Here is a 25,798-nt window from a genome sequence, read left to right as displayed (position 1 = left end):
GAAGTCAGGAGCTGAGCTGGTAATCCCTTGCTCTAACATCCCAAATCCTTAACTTGGAGTTGTAATTTTAAACATTCCTCACTTTTTTTTTCAGGCAGTGAATTAGAAGGGGTAAGAGAAAATGAAATAAATTAATAAAATATTAAAATATCCAATTAGTATTACTTTAATGGAAGTATAAAGGAATGTAGGGGGAAATGGCAGGCGGAGTCAATGTGATGAGATTACAAGTAATGGTATTGTGGGATCTTATGTTTAATTAGTAGACTTTGATTAATGAAGAGCAACCATATTTGTCATTATATGGATTACTACTTTTCCAAGAATTGGAATACCCAAAAAATATACTTAACCCTAAAACTGTACTGAATATAATTTTATCATCCTATCCTTAGTTTTTTCTGTATTTATGTTAATGGTCCTTTTAATACCCTGGTGTCTGATTTACTTAACCTTCCAAACTCTAACTTCTAAGTAACTCCTAACTTTGTCCTCCCCTTTCTTTCAGACACCTCCCTAGGTAGTCATACCTTAGATTCCTTATTATAACTCAGTTGTCTTAACTTCTATATCTGGAACTCTGTAATTCCCCTTTCTATCTACAGCCTCCTGTTCTTCCACCTCTGCTATACTGTCATTTTTCCAGAACCATTTCTTCATCTTTATCATAACTTTAGCTTCCATGGTACTCTACCATTCTCACACCTTTCTTCTGCTTTCAGGTGAATTTTTTTTTAGGTTTAATCTTGTCAGCCAATTCAGTAACACCCTTTCCCTCTCCTTTGAATCCTCCCTCTTAACCTTTGCTGTTCCTGTCATCTTAATCTACAATTCTCAATGCTTCCTAATGTCTAGCTTCATTACTTCTGCTCTGTAGAGACCAAGCTCTGTTCTAAGAAGTCAGAAAATTATACTTCCTGTGGCCACTAAAAATGTCTTCCATAGAATAGCTTCTACATGGCAATTTTTATCATGTTAATGCCGTGTTAACCACCCTTTCTACAACAGCTATTTTCAAGCTTCTCTTCTCTAAAGTCTCCTGCTTCACCCTTGGCATACCCCACTCCAACAGCTAACCTCATCTCCTATAATAGCCAGAAAGCTAGGACCACCATGATTTCCTTCATCTCCTCTCTGTCCACAGCTTCTTGTGTTCTCACTCACCCATGCTTTGTTTCAATCTCAGAGTAGAAAACTTTCCCTGCCACTATTTCTAAACATTCTTTGCTTGTTCACCTCTTTGATCATCTCCTTCCTGATTCCTTCCAACCTTTTCATCCTCTGAGCATAATGATTCCCCAAAATACAGTTCTTTCTCTGGAATCTAATATACAATTTGCCATTAGGAATTTAGGGTTTACACATAACCTTCCTCATAATAACTCTTGTATTGGCAATGCAGATAATACTATCCAAATTTTATACATAAGGTAATTAAAACTCAGACAATGACTTTCCCAGGCTCTCACAGCTATTTAAAGTTCAAACTGGTAACTCAGATTCAGGTTATCTGACTTTAAGACCTATGTTTTTTCTACTATACCATGCGTCCTCTAACCCTTGGTCATCTCATCCAGTTCCATGGTTTAAATTATCACCCACTAAATATTTCCACTTATGAGAAATTAGACTCATGGTCAAATCAGAACTCAAGATGCTGTCTTTTAAACCTGGCCTTTCCTTAGCTTCTTGTTTTCTTTGATGGCACCACCATCCTCCCAGGCCCATGATCATGGTGTCCTGTTTGCCTTTCATTATCCCTCACTTCTCACATCCTAACAGTTTTCCAGGCCTGTGGATTTCACCTCCATATCTCTCTTCCTTACACTCACACAGCACTCACCCTTTTTTCCTCTTATCTCTGCCTGTTCACATTGATTTCATAACTTCTTAACTGCTCTTCCTGTCTTCAGTCTTTTACCTCTCTAATCCATCTTTTACCACTTTCTCCAAGCAATCTTCTTTTCTAATGCCTTACAGTATTCATCTCACTTCTTAAAGCAAACAAAAGGCATCAAGGGCTACCCGATGCTTGCCAAATAAAGTAAAAACATCCCAATCATAGTGTTCAATTACTTTCACAGTCTGGTTCTAACTTACCCATCCAGCATCATTCTATACTATTCATCTTCACAGTCCAGAGTTCAACCATTCATGGTTTCTTTTAGGACAGTAGGACTCCATAACATTCACATACCATAACCTGTTCAGCCATTCCCCAATTGATGGATATCTCTTCAATTTCTAATTCTTTGTCACCACAAAAAAGAGCTGCCACAAATATTCTGGAATATATGATTCTTTTCCCATTTTTTATGATTTCTTCTTGATATAGGTTTAGTATTGTTATTCTGGGTCAAACTGTATGATCAGTTTTATTGCTTCTAAAAGCCTATTTGTGGAGAACTCAAACAAGATAAGCGCACACGTGGAGATGGAGGTCAGAAGAAATGATAGAAGGACTCTAAAGAATTTTCATGTTTATTTTGAGATATCATGAGTCCTGAATGTCACTGACACAGCACTACCCATCATAATATGCCCACATTAAAGAAGGCATTGTGATCTCAAAGCAAAGCAGAATCACAGTAGCACAAAGGAAATATAAGATGATTAAATCTAGAGACATATCTATCCCAAATGTTCAGATGGATTATTTGTGCCCAATCTCTGGTAGATAAAACCTTCCCAAGTTTGTATTAGACAATCAGCCAAAGCTGAAGACATTGTATCTTGACAGCAATATCAGAATGTCATTTGTATTCTGAATGAAAGACTTAGAATAATAACAACATTATATCTTCTGTGGACCTCTCTGTCTTCCATTCTTGTCCTCCCTTCTCCTCCCTCTATTCCATTGCCTATGCAGTCCTGTTTACCTAGAATGGACTCTATACACACCCATACATCTCTTGCTATATATTATTTCCCTTAATAGAATGTAAACTCCTTGAGGGGAGGGGTTGTTTGATTTTTGCCTTGTCTCTCCCCTGTGGGCTGCACAGTTTCTTACAAGGTGCTTAATAAGTGCTTGTGATTGGTGGTGGTGGTGGTGATAATAACGATGTTGATGATGATGATAATGATGACACAAGACAACCTGTTGAGCTCTATCCATTCCTTCTTTCAGGGCCAAACTTAAAGACCACCTCCTCTATGAGCATTCCCTGGTCCTTTTCTTCCTCATTCCCAACTTAATCTATGTATTTCCAACATGTCTGCCAGGGAAAGTATTCCTTTCACCATTAAGTTGTTTATAGCCATTTGCCTGGATCTCTTCTTTTCACTTTACCTTGTATGATTTATTTATTTATGTTCATGTCTTACCCCAGTTTTTCAGACTTAATTAAATTTGTTGAATTAAGGATTTTAGTGCAAATGACTCAGTCTTATTCCCAGTCCTCTGCTCTCTCCTGAGCTCCAGTTCTGAAATTCCAGCTGCCCCCTGGATAGCTTCAACTAGATGTGTTATTAGCACCTCAAATTCAGGACATACTAAACTAACTACATCATATTTCCTCCAAAACCTGCCTTTCCTTATAATTTTCATACGGTATTTCTATTTATGGAAACACCATTTTCCCAGTAATCTTAGCTCAAAATTCAAAATACTTTCCACTACTTTTTAGTACTTTGATTTTCCAGTTCTTTTCATATACCATATATGTAGTTCACATGCATGTTCCTATCACACATGCACTTACAAATCCCTGGAGTGAATTCCTATCACCCACCAAATAAGATGCAAAATGTTTATCCTTGGCATTTAGAGTATGCCACATAGTCTGACCCTAAGCATCTTGAGAGCACCTTATGCTAGTCCCCTTTACACATTTTAAACATTTCAAAATGCTTCCCATTTTCAACCTGTTCTTTCTTACCTCCATGCCTTTGCTCATGCAATCCCTCCCCCCCTTCCTTAAATAGACCCAACCTCCAACTTCACCTGTTGAAATCTTTCTGGTAAAGGTTCAGCTTAGATACTTACCTCTTCCAAAATACATCTCCAATCCCCATAGATGGATGTGATCTAAATGATCCTCTCTCCTTTAATCTTTTAAGATGATTTTTTGACCTTTTCTATGTTCATAATCATTTTCTCACTTGCATTACAGTTATCCCTATATGTCTCAACTCTCATTCAATTCTAAGCTCCTCAAAGGCAGAAACTGGATCTTTTATTTATTTATTTTTTGACTTTGTGCTTGTCATGTAGTAGATGCTTAGTAAATCTGTATTCCTTTGAATAAATGTGTGGTAAACTGATGATTCAGAAGATATTTTAGGATCTCTTCTGCAGTGTCATAAGGTCATAATTATAGACATCAGTTATCTCTGTATTGTAGATATGTGAAAGTATCCATTAATAGAGAACTCTACCTAAAAGAATATCAGATAAATCCAGTACTGTATTTTAATTATTTCCTATTTAGAGTTGAATGAAGTCATGAACATCCATAGTATTAAAATCTCAAGAATCCTCTACAAATGAAAATTAAATGAGACAAAAGCTCGCAATTCTCAATTTTAACACTTGATTGTAAGCCTTTCTGTTAAGTTATGTTATTTTTCTACATGTTGGTAATTGCTATCATTGTGCATACATATCATGTAAAAGCTTTAATTCAAGTTTAAAAAATTCCATATGAATCCTGAATTTAATAGCTATATTAAAGAACTCCTAAATATGTTTTGGTTTTTTTATTATTTAAAGTACTAAGGAAATAGAAATTGAAGAGTAGAATGGATAATGGATTAATTTAGTTACTTCTATTTGGTTGTCCTGTTATTGAATATATAAATATATATGGCATAAACATATATGAAATATATGTACCTTTCTCTAAGATTTTATGGAGTTTTGAATATTACTTTAGCCATAAGAATGCATGTTTGCTTTTTCTTGATTCACACAGAGCAGATGGATGCTTGACTGCCTGCTAATCCACAGCTGGAATGGTTTCAGCAGTTTCCACGTTGCTGGGTTAGAGTGGCTTTTCTAGTGGACTGAGAGGGCAGCAAAAGAGGGATATCATTATTCATCAGTATCCCAGTGGGATCGCTGCCAGCAGAGATTAATTTTTTCTGTTATGCTTGTAAAACAAGCTCAGGTGGAGTCTCTAATCCTCAGGGCACGGGTGGCAGATCAAGGAAGATGCTACAAAGCTAGTTAATTTTCTGATTCTAGGGGAAACAGAAGCTCTGTTAGATGTATAAATACATGATTGCAAATTTAAGTAGCTCAAATCCAAATGGGATCTTCCCAGACATCTGGTACGAAAAATCTCTATTTTTCTTTGTTGTCTTTAAGTAGAACTTCTTAAAAGTTTATCCTAGAGCCAAAATATTGATAATTGTTTTCTAATCATTTTTTAGAAAAATTATGTTCTAGCACTTTAAAAATATTTTTTTGTTTACACATGAGCGGAACATTTAAAAATAGATATATTGCCCAGAGATATATTAAGATCATGTGATCTAAGAAGAGATACTAAGGTTATATTCATTTATGTAAGTATATTATCATTAGAGGGTATCATCTTGTCCTACTTTAGAAATGTAGGGATTTTCCCATGTGACTAGTATATTTCTTTAGTGGTTTTCTCTCTACTGTTTCAATTTATGATTTTCACATATCCTTTTTTTTAAATAGATACAGTCTATTTTAGAGTACTAATTACTTGTAACATTGATTTTAAATAATCCTACCAGAATTTATATAAATAAATGAGTATTGACTCCATTATTAACCTCAAAAAGTTCATCAGTGCATTAATGATTCACTATATTTTCAAGAGCTTTTTCATAGCCTGTCAGGTCAAGATTTTAATTTTGAAAACAGTGAAAATTGATTTAAAATAAGTCTGAGGATGGTCCTAGACATTCCCATTCCTGATTTAAAAAAAAAAGTAATTATAAATTAATGGAAATCTTTGTCTTTGGTGCCTATGAACTGATTCTGAAGGAGATTCCAAAAGAGTTCCAGAAATATTTTAAGCAATGACAGGATCATTAGAATGAACTTGTAGTTTCCCAAGGTGACCACTTAGAAAAATAACCCTGATTTGAATATGGCAGGATCTAGAGCCTAAAGGTTGTGTCTTAAATAGAAAAACAATTTTTTTGATCATATATCAGGGTTTTGTGACTCAGTTTACCTGGATCTTATGATTCTGTCATTACTCTATATTATCTAGATGGGTATCTTAATTTACTTTCATTCTTATTTATTTCTGCCATGTCATTGAGAACATTATTATTGGACAGTTCTCATGGGTATGTTGTAATTTTAGAGAATGAAACAGATCACTGATTACCCAAAAATATCCTCCATCCTAAAATTCAATCCTAGGATTCTTTCATTAGCATCCTAACCCTTTAAATTGCTGATAGCCCTGAGAGAGGTAATACTTTAAGATTATTTCATTATCAAGGGTCAGTGTCCAGAAGGTAAGCTATAACTGAGGGTAATTACCAATGAAGAGAGATGACAATTTTATCTGTCCTGCTATGATTCAGTTTAGTTAAAAGGTATTTCTGAAGCACCTGTGTTTTAAGTGTGAAAGAAAATGTAAATAAGATATAGTTCCTACCTGCCCTCAAGGAGCCTATACTCAAATAAAAAAGGAAAATGTGGTTTGTTCATAGATACTTCTAATATGGGGCAAAATGTGATCAGTGCAAAAAGACAGCGTTTTTAGCTGAAGATATCAGGGAAGTCATCATATAAGGAAAGAAAATAGATCATGGCAAGCTTGTGAGTCTACATAAGCAAAACGATAGAGCAGAGAAGTCAAGATTCAAGGAATTGTGAATAGTCTAAGTTCTCCAAAGTAGAAAATGCTTTAAAAGAGGTTTTTATGAAATGTTTTTATTTGCAGAAGCAACTTGATGGAGCAGTAGATAGTTTGGGGTTTATATTCAGGAAGACCTAAGTTCAGATGTAATTTCAACCATTTATTTGCCTTAGTTTCCTCATCTGTAAAATAGAAATAATAATATAATATACTTCACAGGGTCACTGTGAAAGTTCCTAAAACATATCATACCCATAAATACCTCTTTCTTTACTTTTCTTTCCCTTCCCTTTATGAAATTTGGAGATAGATTTGGAAAGTCTTGAATGATAGAATAAAAAGTTTTCATTTTAGTAGAGTAACATAATCAGAACTCTGCATTCATTTTGTTTGACTGTATATTTGTTACAACTCTTGTTTCACAACAATGCAAAGGACAGATCATTTGAGAAAGGAAATGATTGGAAACTGATAGCAGTCCAGAAAAAAATACTAAGAGTCTGAATTTATGACAGTTACAGCAGAAGTAGAACATAGGGAATTGAGTGCAAGGCATATTGCAAAAATAGAATCAACAGAAACAAGCAGCTTATTGCATCTGAGGGTTAAGGGGAATAGTCAAAAATAATTCACAAGGTTAGAGCCTGGTTGATCTAAGCTTGGAGAACATGAGTTGATAATAATGCTTCACTATTCATGAGTTCACAAGTCTTTAGATGTCCACAATTTTCATCTTAACTCCATTGCTACCAATCATTTGATGCGAGACTTTTGAAAGGGGATACCAGCAGACACATGGCTATTTAAGACAGTTAAATGACTAACAGCCCATGTTGCCATTCATCTTGGTGAAATACCTCATATTGAAATCCATCATAGCATCTTGGTATTCCTAACCTCAGACAAATTTAGTAGACAAATAAGCCTTTAGAACTCAAACAAAATGATTAAACTTCTTTTTTTCTCTTATTTGATGGGTAAATTGACCATTTAAAAATATTATAAAATATCAAAAGTATGAAAATAGACAAAGAATTAAAATATATGTTAATAAAATTTTAGTAGATTTAGCCAAAAAAGATTCAGCCAGAAAAGCCTTCAAAGTCTCAGATTTTCAGTTTGTCAACTTCTAATCTGTACTGTAGATTATTTAAATTCAAAAGAATTAAGAGGCATTTTAAAATGTTGACTTGTTTTTGTTTTATATCTTCAAACTGAATCAATATTGTCAATTTAATATTGCTCTTAAGTAAATAACCCAGACTCCTTTGCTAGCAGTATATTATCTACTATTGTGAACATCTAGATTTGTAACTTCATAGATAGTGAATTTCCCCTTTTGTGTCTTTAGTATCCTGACCTGGGCAGCAGAAATGTCATCAATACCATTTAGACATTTGAGATAAATTTGTGATATTCAAGCACCCTTAGGAGACTTATAAATGAACCTTGATATGAACCCCACTATGCTTATGGTGTGCTTTTGTGTTTTTCCAACATTGCTTTAGAACATTGATAAGAATAGAATATTTGTCTTTAGAGGTAATAATGTATTTATTAATAATAAAAATCTAAAAGCACTACATTTTATTTCAATAAAAAGTACTAGCATTCAGAAACATTTTAATACTTTACTTTTTTTTTTTTTTGGTAAGGCAGTGGGGTTAAGTGCCTTGCCCAAGGCCACACGGCTAAGTAATTATTAAGTGTCTGAGGCCAGATTTGAACTCAGGTATGCCTGACTCCAAGGCCAGTGCTCTATCCACTGCGCCACCTAGCCGCCCCAGTACTTTACTATTTTTAACTTTAACATTTAACCCGAACTAGGCAGAAGACTTAGCATGCTTAATACCCAGATATGAAATTTCATGCAGTTTAAAATATAACTGTTTTTATATTTGTAGAGAATATTCTCCCAGCCCCTAAGCTTTTTCTTCAGAAGGCTATATTAACTCTTTCAGGCCAGTGAGAAATAAACCAGATGAGAAGTGTTTAATGACTTTCCCCAAAAAAAGTATCTTTTTTTTCCTTAACAAAGAAACTTTACAGACTGTAATGAGCTGGAAAAGAAAATGGCAGACCAAGAAAAACCCCAAATGAGATCACGTAGAGTTAGATTGGACCAAAAAGACTCAACTAAAATTTATCTTATTTGAAAGATCTGGTGCTCCATGTTAATTGAGTTTGCAGTGTTACATTGTGAGAAAGCAATCAAACTTTAAGATGAAAGAAGAGACCAAAAAAAAGACAAATTAGAATGAATGGAGTGGAATTTTCACTAGCTTTCTAAAATAATTAGAAAATAAGAGTTATGTTTTACATGGTTTCATTTTTTATATTTAGTTGTAAACTAATTAACAGTACCTTCCATGTCATTACATATAGGCCTATTGCACTTTCCTCAGTGTTAGGAAGGCAGCAGGTAAGTACTAGGAGACCCAAAAGAATTTTAAAATTAGTTTGGTAAAGGGATCAAAAACTAGAGACACAACCTAGGAATAATTAATTTTAAAACTTTAGTCCTACTCAGTCTGATGGGCTAGAATCTGGGTTAGAGTCACAGTGAGAAACTATTAATAAGACTGCCATGGGGCAGGTAGATGACACAGTGGATAGAGCCCCCAGTCCTTGAGTCAGGAGGACTGAATTCAAATTCTGCCTCAGACACTTAATAATTACCTAGCTGTGTGACCTTGGGAAAGTCATTTAACCCCATTGCCTTGCCCCACCCCCGACAAAAAAAGACTGACATGTAACCGCTTTATTCATATTAGAGGCAACTGATGGTTAAGTGGGAAAAGTTCTACGCATGGAAGTCCAAATCATCCATCCTTAGAGCATTACTAGCTGTATGACTCTGAGCAAGTCACTGTTTCCTCTTCTGTAAAATTGTTATCAACATCAGTGTTACTGTTTTCCAATAAGAAGACTGCACAGTGCCTGATATATGATGGATACATAATAAATGCTTATTCTATTTCCTTGCCCCTTCCTATTGGTAAATCACTTTCTGTAGATTAACTCCCCCCCCACTTAGAAACTTTGCTTGAAATTAGATATATGCAAACTTTTAAAATGTATCATTACAACTAAGGAAGAAGTATGGTGATTATCTGAAAAGACATTCAGACCTTCCTTCAGAGTTCAAACATTTTTTTTCTTAAGTTTTTTAAAAAGCTATAGGCTAATATCTTGGTCAATAAGGTAAATTTATCTTTACCTAATTTTCTATATTTTTTCTGGTAAAGATCAGCTTTTAATTGATAGTAATAGAATAGTTTTGTGAATAATCTGGTTTTTCTAAAATATCTCATTACATGGGGGGCAGCTAGGGGCAGAGTGGATAGAGTACTGGCCCTGGAGTCAGGAGGACTTGAGTTCAAATCCAGCCTCAGATACTTAATAGTTACCTAGCTATGTGACCTTGGATAAGTTACTTAACCCTATTGCCTTAAATAAATAAAATTTTTAAAATGAGACATATATTTTCATTGAAGTCCTTAATTTTTTTAATTTTATGAGCTTTTATCTTCATATTTAAATAACATAATAACATAGATCTGAAAACTTACTAGTTCCAGCTCTTGCCATTTCTAATTTTGTCCAAATAACTGAATTATAAGTTATGCAGTAAGCTCTTAGGGATCTTAATAGGTCATTTATGGTCCCATCTGATTCAGGTTGTTGGTGGGGGGGGCCCTCCTGTTGTCCTTCATCCTTGAAACTTCTTTGTGTACATCAATGCTTCTTCCATTTCCTGCAGAATATTAGTGGTATCAGAAAGCTATCCTGCTGAAGCTCATTTAGGAAAGCTAGAAATAAGAGGCATCCTCACCACATGCCCCAAAGTAGTCAGCAAGTACCTGCCTTAAAGATCTTACATTCTAATGCAGGAAGACAACATATAAAGAAAAGCTGAAAGAAAGGGTACATCTCATCTCTCAAAGCTCTAAGATGGTTTCCAGGGCAGAGTTTTCAAGATACCCACTAGGAAGAGGTAGAGATGGTGGCTAGAATTTTTGCCTTATAGTATATAGATGGCCAGGGTGCTTATTCTTTAAAATGTTGAACTCCCCTTGCAGAATTCTTAAATCAGTGAATTTGGATGTTCTTGTTTTTGTCATTTCTTTGGTTTTGGTTATTTTTTAATACTTTGATAGCTATGTTTTAACATAGTTGGTTTCCCTTCTAATCTTATGCATTTTATTTTATGCATTTAAAAACATTCTGATTAGGGGTCCATGAGCTTCATCAGACTTCCAAAGGGGAGCCATGACACAAGCTATGGTTAAAAATCCCTGATCTAATCTAGACTCCTTCTAACTTCACTTATCTGCCTCCAGATCTTCTGACCATTCTTGATTATAACCTATTACTTTACTGCCTCTATGATCTTGTGATCTTATATGGAAGAAAGTCTGTATTTTAACCAATATTTTTTCTACTGATTTGACAGACATTTAGGTCTTGTTAAGAACATTCAGGATAAAAAACTTGGACTGTTTGTACCCAACCTGTGGTAGAGCATTCCAAGCTTGTATTGGTCTGATCAGCCACAGTGAGACAGTGATGTCATTTTGGTCTATCTTCTTTGATAACGAAGAACAAGAACCAGTCTGGGTAAAAAAAAAAAAAATACTCAATTAAAAATTCTAAAAATTCCAAATAACTAAAAAATACAGTTAAAAAACAATTTTACTTCTTGAAAGTTGAATAATTTAAATAATTTATGTATTTGTTTTTAATATTTTTTAGCCATAGCTATATCAATTATAAGAACTCGTGAAAATTTGCAAATTAGCTGTATCACAAAGCAAGAAAAATAAAGTGAAAAAAGAATCTTTTAATCAGCATTCAAGAGTTCATCACTTCTCTTGGATAAATAGCATTTTTTTCTCTCCTCTTCTCCCCAAAGTGAGAAGGGCTGAACATATACAAAATCCTCAAAACAAAAAAGTGTAGTCAAGCAAAACAACTTTCTCCATTTGTCATCTCCAAAAATTTGTCTCATCCTGCATATTGATCCAACTCTTCTCTTTCATGAGATAGGTAGCATTGATCATCATTGATTCTCTGAAATGATGGTAATCACTATGTTGATTAGAGTTCTTAAGTCTTTCAAATTTCAATATTGATATAATGATGTAGGAGGAACTAGTTGGTATAATAGAGCAATAACAAAGTAGAGATAGAGTGGTAGACCTGGAGTCAAATATCTTCATATATTTACTATCTGTGTGACTTGTGTCTCAAATCACTTTACTGCTGTTTGCCTCAGTTTCTTCATCTGTAAAATGAAGATAATAGCTTTATGGTGATGATTAAATGAGATAATAATTATAAAGTGCTTATCATAATGGCTGACACATTGTAAACACTATATAAATGTTAGCTATTATTATGCTTCTGTTTCAGCTCACTTTCCTCTGCATCAGTTCGTACAAGACTTCTCAGATTTCTCTAAGCCTTCTTTTCATTTTTTACAACACATGAGTATTCCATTACATTTACCATAAATTGTTCGGCCTTCTCCCAATGATAGGCACTCTTTCATTTCCAGGTCTTTACCACCTCAAAAAAAGAAGTTACAAATATTTATATACATACTTACATATATATGTCTTTTTCCCTTTTCTTTGGTCAACAAATATCATATTAAACAGTAGTTTAGTAGGCCAAACAGTGTAGAAAATCAAATATTCTAAATAACCTCACTAATGCTATTAATCTGTTATAGTTGCAAGAAAATCATTTTAACCTCTTATTACTTCATTTCCTTTTTTGTGAAAGGGAAAAATAACATGAGCTACTTGAATTAGAATATCTTTTCATATTTTATGGTTTTAAGTGAAAACTCTTTAAGCATATAGGGCAAAACTATACCTTACCTACAAATTAGTACATAATATTTATTGATCATAGTAGTCATGAAATAAAGAAATGTTTAATGTCTTCAAAAAACCTATTTAGTAACTTGAGATCATATTACACACATGAAAAGATAAAAAATTACATTGAAAGTTCTAAAGAAATATATCAAGAAAAGCAGATTAATACAATGGGAAACATTGAAAACTGAAATAGAGAAGTAAACAATGTCAGATAGTTTAGTTGTGGAAATTGTGGAAGACAGTAGTAGACTTTGAGAGATATTTCAGGCAAAGGCAATAAAACATTTCCAAAGTCCGTAGAGACAGATATAACCTCTTAAGTTACATTTCAATTCTAAGATTCTGTGACTATATTAGTCATTCAATTCAGCAAGCTTTTTTAACTTCCTACTATGTGCCAGGGGTTGGAGCCTTTATATAGCAATGCTAGTCTTGGATTTTTTGTTTTATTGTGGGGGAGTGGGGGGTGGGGATATTTTTTTCTTTTAGCTAAACTAAACTTTCCTGCCTTAATTTCTTATTTCTATTCATAATTCAGGCTCTAAATCTTCAAGTTCTGTAATTTATTATTTCCTTTCATCCTCCTCATTCCAGTCACCCACATCTTGTTAGTTACCAAATTTTCATTGTGTCTCCCACATTTTGCTTTTCCTTTTCATTTCCACTGCCACCACCATAAAGTAAAAGTCTTTTTCACCTCATAGCTGAATTATTGGAGTACTTCTTGATGGATCTCCCAGTCTTCAGTATCTCTTCCTCCTCTAACCCATCCTTTACTCCATAGCCAAAATAATTTTCTTCAAATAGCACTTTCATTCTACTCAAAAACCTATAGTCTCAGTCATCCATTTAAGGATCCCTAAATAAGGTTTGCATCGTATCTTTCCAGATCTCTTGTACCATTCCTCTGAATAAATATTATTTTCCATGCCATGGGCTGATCTTGCCTAAATGAAATACCTTTCTTGCTGCTTCTTGGGCAGTGTAAATCCCATTCACACTTAAATATCCAACCTGAGTCTAACCACTTTCGGGGAAGTCTTCACTGATCATTCTACTCTTCACACTTATGGCTATGCCATTGATTTGGCATGGAATCGTGTATTGCCTTGGGACAAATTTTGTACTGTTTTCCATTGTGATTTAATTACTGATTTGTTATTTTCCTTTTATACTCATCATCATAATAAAAGTTAACTTTTATGTTGGGCCTAGGATGTGCCAGTCACTGTATAGAGCACTTTACAGTATTATCTCATTTTATTTTCACAACAACCTTAAGAAGTAAGTACTGTTGTTAAGCCAGTTTACAAATGAGATTGCAACCCCCCTGAGGGGACCAGTTTTGTATTTTCTACTTTTTAACTCTTAGATCACCCTAGGATAACCCTATCTATATAATAGGTACTTAGCAAATATATCTAATAAATTTTAGGAGAGAGGGATTATTTGTTTTCATATTTGAATCTCAGATAATTTTTACAAGTTGTTTAAAAAACTCTAGGATTGCCCACTCACCCTAAAAAAATAGTGAAGGAATATTTCCAAAGAAAAAATGAAGTTATATATGTGTGTGTGTGTGTGTGTGTGTGTGTATCATAAGAAGAGATATATAAGACTTTCAAAGATAGTCTCTGAAGAGTTATAATATTTAACCTTAAATGGATATTATTAATTGATACAAATATCAATATTTTTCTTAGGATTCAAAGCTGTTAAGCCCCAAAATTCTTATCTCTCAAAAAAAAGCTTAAAATTTTTTTAAACTACAAAGCATTTTCATTACATCCTTCAAAACAGTCCCTTTTTTTTGCCAAGTTTCATCAAAGAGCAATTTTTTAAGGTCTTAGCCATAAATCCTGGAAAATAGAAGTTTCTGATGGAATCGTTATCACTGAAATTATTTTAAGTACAACAACCCTAGTGGTACCTACTATTGCAAGATCCCCTAAAATCCAGCTGTCAACCATGTGGTCAGTTCTCACAAGTTGGGGGGGGGGGGGAGTCATGATGTTTCCTCATGTTCATATTTGTTTTGGGCACATAAATTTTGCTGCAAGCCAAATGTATTTCTATAAGTTTAAGATATTCTTATAAATCATGCACAAATACAAGGATATAAACCTTGAAAATTAAATACACATTGACATTCTAAGAAATTGAATTGAAATCTGTCATCTTTAAATATTTTGCCATCTGTACATCATAACATTGTTTGAACCTTTTGTTTTGATAAAGGATATTATAGGTACATTTTAAATGAGACATTGTTAATATTTAAATAATTAGAATTTTTATTGTTCATTTTGAAGCAAATATTCTTTGACAACATAAGGCACCTTTTTCCATTTCCATTATTTTTACCTAGAGGCTTATTAAGTTCATTCAGAATTTACTTCAAAACTGTGAATTAAATTAAACCTCAATTTACAGGTTGGCTATAAATGCCAGATAACTATATTATATGAAGATTTTTTTTCTATTATACTTTCATGTGTTAATTCTGTATGGAATTGGAATTTTTTAATTTAATAAATGCTTTTAAGAGAATTGCTAATTATTACATATTATAAACAGAGATAATTGGGAATTTGGATAAGTTTAATTAAAAATTTTTCCATCTTATCCTCTTCCTAGTTGCTCCCTTAGGAAAATGTTAATGATTGAATATAAGGCATTAATTTGCCTTGAGGTAGTGCTTAAAGGAAAAAAAGGGAATATAAAATACATTGTCTTTTCTTTTTTTACCACTTGGTTTTCCTGGATGTGGAAATATTAAATGTTAAATTAAATATTAAAATATTTTTCAAATATTATTATAAAAATAATATATGTAACATCTTAGTAATGAATAGTGTGACAAGGCACTGAAAGGTGCTAGCAGGGAAATTTACCAAAATGCGTTCAATAAAGCTTCACTGGCCAAAAGAAGGCACTGGAATGTGAAAAACTAATTTTGGTTTGTTTTAACGCCTCAGTATGTTACAAATTAATCAAGTGCTACTTAAAGTCTAGAACTCATTAACTTTATAAGTTTTACTTTTCCCATGACAGAAATTAAGTTAAAGCATAAAGCTTCTTTAGTCTCTCACATTGATCAGGCTGCAGCCTCTGCTGCACAAGTGCCCTCTTATCTGCTATTTAGTAAGTTAAATGTAGGCAGTGGGGTGTGCAGCTACATAAAAGTTCTAGTTTTCCTGTTACATAATTATGTAATATTTTCTTGAAACGGTATAAATTCGTGTTGACTATTAATTTCAGATTAGCAGTTTACTCAAGGAAAATTCCTTTATTTTATTCAGTTTATCTAAAAGGAGAACAAATGCAGAAATTCATTTAACAAATTGTCTTCCAGTAACTTTTCTAGAAGGAATAGACCATGGTAGAAGATAAAACATAAGCAGCCACTAATTTCTGCCAAAAGCAGGATAAAACTGCAAAGTTGATTTATTATGGGTGTCTTTAAGAAAAATTCACATATGGGCTGAAATCCCTTGCAGTTTCACCTCAACTCAAGTGCCAGCAAAACACTGAAAGAAATTTCACTGTAGTCTGTATTTGCCAGATTGTTCCCATGTGAACAAGTAGGTGCTACAAGTTGTATGATGTGATGGTTTGACTAAAGGATCATGCCAGAACCTGCATCACTGCTAACTAAAATAAGTACAGTATGCAAACAAAACAGAGTAATACACAATTCTGGACTTTTCATGGAAAAGCTAAGTTCATGGCATTTGCAGAACAGATTGAGGTTTGTAATGAAAAGGAAAATGAAAATGAAAACTACTGAGTGAACAGCAGGGCCCATTTGATGTGATTATGAAGGATGTTTCTTTATTCTGTCTTTTCTTGTGCAATCTAAAAACAGTAGCAGGGGGTTACAAGCAGAGTTCATCATAGGGTTGTCAATCACTGTCATTTAACATTTGCAGTAGAAGATGTCTTTATTCCAGGACAGCTGGGCAAATCAGAGAAACAGATTTGCAGTTAGTAGTCTGTCCAGCCTACACTAAACAAACAAGGACAGGGCAGACATAGCGGCCTCTCACATAAAATTATAATGGACTCCACTGACCTTGGTGCCCTCCTTTCAGCTTCAATCCCAGTTGCATAAAAGCTTCACTCCCTTTTCTCAATTTCCTTTAATTACCTACATGATGCAGATAAGAAAATGAACCTCACTTACAGTTAACGATCACACACAGGAAATTAAGTAGACATAAGTTGTTTAAAATTAGAGGAAGGTTTTAGAAGTAAATATGTGTCACATTGTGGAAGAAGTAGAGGAGTGTGTGTCTGTGTGTCTGTGTCCGTATGTTTCTGGAATGCTAGGTGGTAGTGCTGTTCAGTGTCAATCTTGTGACTTCTGTTTTTCTGAATTAGAAAGCTAAACACAGTGAAAAATCTCCTTTGTAAATATTCTGAAAAATCCAGAATGAGATCCTTGAAAGAGTGAAGAGCTAAGTAAAGGAGTGAAGCAAACATGCAACATTCTAAAGGGCTTAGAAAGATGGTGACCCTAGATTCCAGGAATAAATGATCACAGTTTTCACAAGAGATTCTGGCAATGAGGTAGAGGATTAAAAAGCAGTTGTCTTCAGTCTCTCTTCATTTTTAATCTGCTTCTGGAGTAAGCAATAACATAATAAAGTGCTAATTAATATTTTTTCATGGTTCTAGAAACTTTTCATTAAAATGCTTTTCACTGCTTTAAAAAAAAACTGTTTAAAAAATAACTTATCTAGTAGCCCTTTTTCTTCCAAGAAGTTTTGCCTGGTATCTAGTAAAAAAAGGTTCATGCTTACACACTGTCTTACCACAGTCATTTCAGTTAGTTTCACTAAGGTACATTGACAAGAGCATTTTTCCATATCACATTCAGAATCACTTGTCTTTGTGAACATTTAATTAATATGGATTTGAAAGAAGTCTGATTGGAGATTGGAGACTAAAGCCCACAGTATCAAATCTATAGTTCAAGAGGGATACAAAACCCTGAATATTTTATCTTTAATTTGACAGTCTCTTTGTAGAATACACAATTATGAATGCATTTTCCTATTATGAGAGCATTGTCTTTCAGGGAACTAAAACGTTCACTGACTGACCCAGTTACAGAAAGTGTATGATTCTCAGAAAAAGAAAAAAATGAACCAAAAATCAGTTACTCATAAACAATAAGCATAAAATTTATCAATTTGCTGAATTATATTGTAAGGACAGCAATTTTATTTATTTTTATATTTTAAATTATATTTCCAGGAGCATGAATGCATTTAGATGATTTAAAAAATACAGATTTCCAAATGAAACATATTAAGTATAACTTCAGGTAAAAAATAGAAAATGAAGGGGTTGGACTAATTATCTCTAAGGTCCCTTCCATCCCTGCATCTTTGGTTCTTTGTCCTTTAACGTAGACAGACTTAGGAACTGTCATCATCCTCAAGGCTAACAAATAGGCTGGAGCAAGTCACTAAAGTGATTTGTAGAGTCAGTAACACTTCCTATAGAACAACCATAGGCTCTTAGGGTAACTCACAGTAAACCAAAATGAACTCATTTGCATAGGACATTATTTCTTAAAACAGATATTTTCGACCACTTTGCTAGAGCAAAAGTTAAAATGGTCCTCCTACTAAAATTTAGCATTTTGGAGAGGGGGGGAGCAGGGGGGGGAAGAGTATTGGGAGAGAGGAAGTACTGTGTTTTTTGATGAGTCACTGATACTTGCCTTAAGCAAATGACTATTTTCAGAAATAAAAGTCTCAATATTGTCTTATAAACATTGACGATGAAGTAGACTACCTATTAAATTCCATAGTCTTCCAACGTATTACAGGTGCAGTTGAAGATATACTTATTACTTAACTAGTCTGATCCTTGTACGTAAGATATTTAGCTTGTCATGTACCCTTTCCAGCTTGGTAAAACTTGCCATGGCTTTTCCTACACTGGTATAACCTTCAGGAGCCCAGGTTCACCTCCACACTATGATGAAGCATGAGATTTAACCTTTTTTTGCTCAGCAAAATGTGATGATCACAAGCACATCTATTATGACATACTTAAAAATAAAGACAGCTATCTGATAGAGATTTTATGTAAGATTCTCCAAGTGCCTAATCATTTCATTGATAATTGTAGAAATAAATATATACCTCTTATTTGGAATATCAGGTTCCCTCCTGGAGTTTCCTCCATTACTTGAAGTGAAATTGTCAACTTTTCCTGTTGACCTTCACTGAGGTTTATCTAGTCTTTGAAGGATAATAAAGATTTTAGTCTTTCTCAATGAAAACAAGACTAAATTGTCCTTAGTTGATGATGCCTGTAACTTCTCTATAGCTGCTATTTAAAAGCATTAGCATGAATTCTTCTCGTTTGCATCATACATTGCCTTATCATTACCATCCCTTTAATTTTTAAAACAAATAAGATGTTCATATTTGTTAATGGAAGCCACATTTCATGTTGCAGAATGAGGATGGGGTGAAAAGAAAGGAGCACCACTTTTAGATGAGTATTAAACTCTTTTAAAGTAATGCATCTTTGCTAAGGGTAGAATTGCTATAGGAATACAGCTAACAGTATAATCCCCCCCCAGCCCCCCCCCCCCCCGTGGTTATGCCACATCATCGCTGCCAGGGGGAAAAATCATATTTAATTGGTTTAGAGGGCTTTTAGTCAAAGGAATTGGAAAGCCACTAGCCAAGAGAGAGTGTAGTATGCATTAAAAACAGGGATTGCTGGATTGACTATTTCAATCAAATGGATTTCTCAGGATAATATCTACCCTAAGATTTTACTTTTTCATTTATAGACTTAGAAATAATTTCTAAAAAATTATCTGCCACAAAAAATTTTACCTGACCTTGTAAATTAACCTTTGCTCACCACCAGATATATTATCTCTATGTTCTGATGTGAACAAATTCACTCCTAACTAAAGACGGAAACTATCATCTTTAGGGTAAAGTTAGTTTCCGAATTACTTAGTAGGTGATTTGTATTTTTCAGTTAAGACTCTGTCAGAATTTTGATGACCTGCATTTTTTTCCCATTGGAAATACCCAAATAGATTTGGTTTTTTCATATGGACTAAAGAATATCTAAAATATTGAGACCTTTTTAGATTAGTACATTCTGCAAGTGAATGTAAAGTTTAGTCTTTTAGATGGATAATCCAAAATCAAGGTTAGACTGCATATAATTTTATTACCAGGTTTTGGGGTTTGTTTCAGGTTTTTTGTTGTTGAAAGTATCATCTCCTCATCCCTTTTGCTTGCTATTGTGGAATCATTTTAGACTCTTCCTCTTTCTATTAAATTTGTTCATGCTGTTTTCCCTTCCTTAGATGCTCTTCTAATTATCCTTCAAGATCTAGAACAATCTTTCCTTCATAGACCTTTCCTTCGCAATTCTGTCTCAATTTTGAATTCCTACTGCACTTATCATCTCTGCTACATAATTCTATTAAATCCTTCACTGTTTCCAGATTATTTCAAATATTGAATCCTTATCTTCACTAAGTTTATAAAGCAAAGTACTCTTCTATTCATTTTGTATATCCTATCCCTTTTGTATGTTCTAAGTACCCATTTGGTGTTTGATAAATCTAGTTAATTAACTAATGAAAGATTTGATGGTCAATAGTAGTCTGATTTGAATTGCTCCATAACACTGTCAATGACTTGTCTCCTCCAGATAAGATTGCATATTATATATGTTATGGCCCATTTCCCAACTGCTTCCCTAATATAAAAATAGGAAGAACAAAAAAGATGTAATCAGATCATGGGAAGTGATTGCGCCATGCAGATGCAAAATTATTGCCACAAATGTATGGGGGGGAAAATAAGACAGAGAAAATAATAGTCTTATATCGGTTCTGACCAATTCATTGAATATTAAAAAAAAATTCAAATACAAAAGATTCATATGTCAGTTCAGTAAATCTTTATTATCCATCATATTCTGTTAGATGTTGAGGTAAATGCAAATTTTAATTGATATTTGTTGCCATTATAGAAGTTATAGTCTAGTGGGAAGGACATGACTCATTCACAAATAACTAATATATTAATCATATGCAAAAAGTACATATGAAAGGTTGAGGTTGTTACAAGGAGTACAACCAAAATGATGTAGTCTGTCCATTCAATTTCTTCCCATTACCTACATGTTCTATCTAGTTATCCTTGTTCATACTATATGAGTGGCCCACTCTAACATCTGGTCATACATATATCTATCTGATGACATCCTATTCCTGTCTCATGTGCAGAACATCTCATAGTCAATACATGCAGCCTACTCAGTCATAGTGTACATCTTTCCATTACTCCTTGGGTGTTCTCTGAATCTAGTTTTCAGTGACATAATTATACAACATTCCCGGAATAATGTTATTAAAAATAGACCCTTATTTCTGGGAAAAGAGCTGAGATCATTCAAAACAACATTCTCTATTCCTATTCAATTCTTAATCCAACTCATTGTCCATGCTAAGAAAAAGATATTGATTGTGAAGAGATGGGTAAAATAGATGTCCATTCCTCCTCAGAATTAGGCTGACAGTCTCTATGAGCTTCCCATCTAACTCTGTCTGGGTAATAGATATTTTGCATCCACTTTTTTCCTGTGCAGGTATAGAATTCAAATGAGTTCTTTTGAGTGATTAAAAATCTCAGGAAACTAGACATTGTTTTGAAGTTTGATTACAATCAGTTCTATGCCATCCCCAAATAAGAGCATCTGGAAGGTTTCTCAATTTAAGGGGAATTGTGTCTTCAGTTTTGTCTCCTTATTGAGCTTTGTCTAGGATTGTGGCCAAAAAACTTTTTTAATTTTGATATTTGGATGAATGAACAAAATTTTATTAAATGTTTACTATGTGCCAAGAACCTCTACTAACTTCTTGGGAAAAGCAAGTCAGTCTCTACTCTTGGGACATTTCTAATTGTGAGAAATAGTCGATAAATGCAATAAAAAAAACACATTCTTTAAGAAGTCTATATTAACAGGACATTTTGTTTTGCAAAATTGAGTGCTGTTTTATGTCAAACTTTAAGTACAGTGGGATCTTGAATTCACTAGACCTTTTAGTTAGTTGTGCCACCTGCAAATATTCAGTCTTCCATAAAATATTTACAAAGTCTTCCTGAAGGAAATCTTTAAGAATGATTGGATAAATGTACATGTATAGCACTTGTGTATGTATACATATATAGCTACATGCATATATGTGTGTGTATGTGTGTGTATATATATATATATATAATTCTAAAAATATACTAAAAGGATAGTAAACTGGTAGATAAGGCATTATTATATTCTTTTTGCACTTTTGGGAGGGATGGGGAGAGGAGGTTAGAGAGATATATAATAGAAAAGTCCATGATTTTTTTCCAAGGGTTTAATATTCTTACATCTTTCTGTTACCTTGAGTCAGCTAGGTATCTGCCTATGGATTCAGCAAAATAGATAATCTTTGTTAAATGTGGAGTCAGTCAGAAAACTTGATCATAAATCTGGCTTCAGATATTGACTAGTTGTTTAACCATGGGCAAGTCACTTAGCTTCTTTTTGCCTTATTTTCACATCTGTAAAGTGGGGATAATAGTAGTACCTACCTCCCAGGATTGTTGAGAGGATACAATGAGATACTTTGAAAAACTTAAAGCACTACAGTGATACTAGCTTATCTCTTAGTGGCCACTGAGTTATGTCACTTCCAGCAGTTCTCTTCTCTACTGGTACTTGATCTAGTCCAGCAGTTTTTCCCTTTTTTTCTTTACTGTCATTTCTACTTCCTCATTTAGTATATTGAGAACCATAATGAGAATCTAAATGTAAAAGAGCCTGCTCTCATTTATATAAAAAGAAGTTCCTTTAATAAGTTTTATATATTGTTTCCATTTTTTTGCTTGTTTACTGACTTCTTCCATAAATGGCTTCAAAATGATTTGACTTAATTGACAATGTTGGCTTGATCTTCATTCATGATTACAAAACGATAGGGGAGGAGTATGTTCTACCTCTGGTTAGAAGGCTGTGGAAGAGATAGCCAAAAATGGATACTCTTTCAAGAAAACTCGTTCCGGAAAGTGTTCTGGCAGGACAAGTTCACAAGTCAGAAGAGAGGGCTTCAGATCCTGGTTTGGTCAACCAGGTGGTTAATGAGCAGACATTTTATAATCATACCTTTTGATTCATTTTTATCAAATAAATTTCCTTGGCAAATGTTAAAAATAGTCTTTTTGTCTAGTTTTTTATCATCCATCAAACTAATTGTCTTAATTGCTCACTAGATTGTCTTCATTTTTCTTTTCTCTTATTCAGTATTGACTTTGAGCTTTACTCTAACAATCTTGATTTCCAACTGTACAGAATTTGATGATGATTAACCCTTCATTTCCTATCAGTTAAAATATAATAAATTTCATTTATTGTGGTGTTATTTGATTCTCATTTGGACTCTCTTCAAAGAAACTATTAATGGTAGAAAACTTTCAGGCTTAGAAACCTTTCACCACTCTCTTTTCTTCCTATTGCAACATGTTTCCCAACATTTATCTCTGTTCTACCCTGTTCCCACCTTTTCATTGAAATGAAGTATTAATTTATATGTACATTAAAAGGTCTAATCAAATTCATTTTAAAACTTCTCTACCATTCTCTGTAAAAAATCCTGACTTTAACAGGGTGAAATGAATAAAAGGAAAATGAAGGGTGGGGAAGGCAATGTACTGAATATCATGTCATGAAACCTCTAAGGGGTGCCATCAATAACTTCCTTCATATTCAAGAGTCAGTAAGAATCAAAGAAGTTAGGGGAAAGGGGGTAATTGTCGACAAATGGCTGATTTAGTTTAAACTATATGTAAAGAATAGCTTAATCATCAAGGGCAGTGGGGTGTATCTCAAATAATTGCTTTTTTGAAAAGTAAGATTCCATATTCACAGAACAATAATAGCTAGAGTTTTTTAAAAGAAAAAAAATATTTAAGAGGAAGAAGTCTATATATTCTTCTGGAACATAGCACACTCTCATTAATAAAACAAATAAATTATATTTTTATAACATCAATTTTCTGATTTCTGTGGTTATCTAATTACTGGGGGAAATATTCTCTGGAAAAGGGATTCTTAACCAGAGGCCTATAGAGAAGAGGGTATGTGAACTTGGATGGGGGAAAAAAATCACATCTTTATTTTCACAAACTTTTGGTTTCCTTTCTAATCCTGTATATTTAATTGCATATATTTAAAAACATTGTTCTGATAATGGATCCATGGACTTCACCAAACTGGTATGAAACCCCTTTGTCAGCTGGTTGAAGATGATTTCATGACAATAGAGTTAAAAAAAAGTTATATGGTACCAAAGACTCCTCTCCACAGACATTCTCACTAGTTATTTGTTAGATACTCTAAACAGTTTCCTCCCCAGAGTAGATTTAAGTTTGTGAAATATGTCATTTCTATGTTTCTGTCATCTCAGTTTCTCAGTACTCATATAACTTCTATAGGGTGACATCATTCAGCACAGTTTAACAAACCTCATAGAAAGTTTGCTGAGATTATTAGGTTGGTAAGGGTTTTGCCTTACTTTTGAAGACGGAAGGATGAAACCAAGGAAATCTCCAAATTATGAATGACTTCAAAAGTTTTTCATTCATTGAATTTATTTAGAATAATGTGTTACAAAAGCAGAATAATGAAAGACTTCATATAACTGATTGTTTTAAGATTCAAAATGGTTGTTTTAAGTAAGCAAAACTAAAACTATGGCAAGCAGTAGTGGCATTTCCACAAGTTGTTTCAATGTACAATCAAAAGCAAAGTAACTACTTAATTATTCTTAGGTCATGAAAGAGATGCATACAAATTTGCATATTTATAATACACACACTTATGTAAATGCATAAATTTTCCCATTTTCTTTTTAAGGATGCTGAAGAATATGGAGATCTGCCTGTAAGACACAACGAAGATCAGATGAACAGTGAACTCGCAAGGAATCTCCCCATTGAAGTAAATCCTCATTCATTTGACAATTCCCACACAAAATCACATCTCTTGCTGCAAGCTCATTTCAGCCGAGCCATGTTACCATGCCCAGATTATGGCACTGATACTAAAACAGTATTGGACCAAGCTGTCAGAGTGTGTCAGGTATGACTATCAATTTTTTTACCTATTTTTCTCCTTGTGTGTTACAATATTTTTCAATATCAAAGGAAAATGTGCTTTAAATGTATTTTTTAAAATTTGTAAAAATGTATTTCTGCATTAGTCTTAGGGAATCGAATGAAATTAAGATTAATTTAAAAAACATAAATATGAAATCTGCTTTTATTTCTGAAATTGAATATTTATAACAAATACAAAATGGCAGATCGCATTCCACCTGTTATTTCAAAACTAAAATAGGTGATTCAGACAAAGAAGGATCTATTTGTCTTTTTCCTTAAGATTTAAATATCACTCTTATTATTTTGGTTGATCAGATTTGGAATTGAGATTCAATAAAAATGCAAATTAAATTTAATATTTTTTACTTAATTTGTAGCAAAATACCAATAAGAATACTGTAATCTGCTGCATGTAGCAAGAGTTTAATACCTTAGGTTCTAATTCCAAAGAAGTAAAATTATATAAACTCATTGAGTTATTTATTTGTATGGCGATAGAAATGTTTTCCTAGTTTTCATCTGATAAATGGAGATTTTAAAATAATATTTCTAAAACATGAAAAGAATTCATTGCAATGAATATGTCTTCTATTATTCTTATGAAAATAGATGTCTACTTAAGAATTCTGTTAAATACAGGCCCAGGGAACAAAAAAGAAAACATGGTTCTAGCAGCCAAAAGTATTTTTGACTTTGTTTTGTGACTAATACATAGTCTCCAAGAAGATGATTTGCTCCTCATTAGTCACTCTTTGCAAGCTAAGGTTAAAGATCCTAAAGTTTTAGCAGTGGGTAACACTTGATATAGGCACTATAACTTTTTGTCCTAATGTTCATTTTTAAAACTTTGAGTTCTAAATTCTCTCCCTTCCTCCTTCCCCACCCCACCTCATTGAGAAAGCAATCAATT

The 25,798-nt window shown here is 33.5% G+C and overlaps 1 protein-coding gene across 4 annotated transcripts in view; it reads left to right on the top strand.

The window, feature by feature from the left end:
- ASCC3 (activating signal cointegrator 1 complex subunit 3) overlaps positions 1–25,798 on the top strand; it is a 379,520-nt gene that overhangs the window by 320,132 nt on the left and 33,590 nt on the right. For all 4 annotated transcript variants that reach the window (XM_074187242.1, XM_074187239.1, XM_074187240.1 and 1 more), the window contains one exon: positions 24,644–24,868. In XM_074187242.1, coding sequence (XP_074043343.1) covers positions 24,644–24,868 — 225 coding nt within the window. The remainder of the gene's footprint in view (positions 1–24,643; positions 24,869–25,798) is intronic.

The sequence above is a fragment of the Macrotis lagotis genome, chromosome 5, assembly GCF_037893015.1.
Source record: "Macrotis lagotis isolate mMagLag1 chromosome 5, bilby.v1.9.chrom.fasta, whole genome shotgun sequence".
In the NCBI taxonomy this organism is placed as follows: domain Eukaryota; kingdom Metazoa; phylum Chordata; class Mammalia; order Peramelemorphia; family Peramelidae; genus Macrotis; species Macrotis lagotis.
This window is presented reverse-complemented; position numbering and strand designations above follow the sequence as displayed.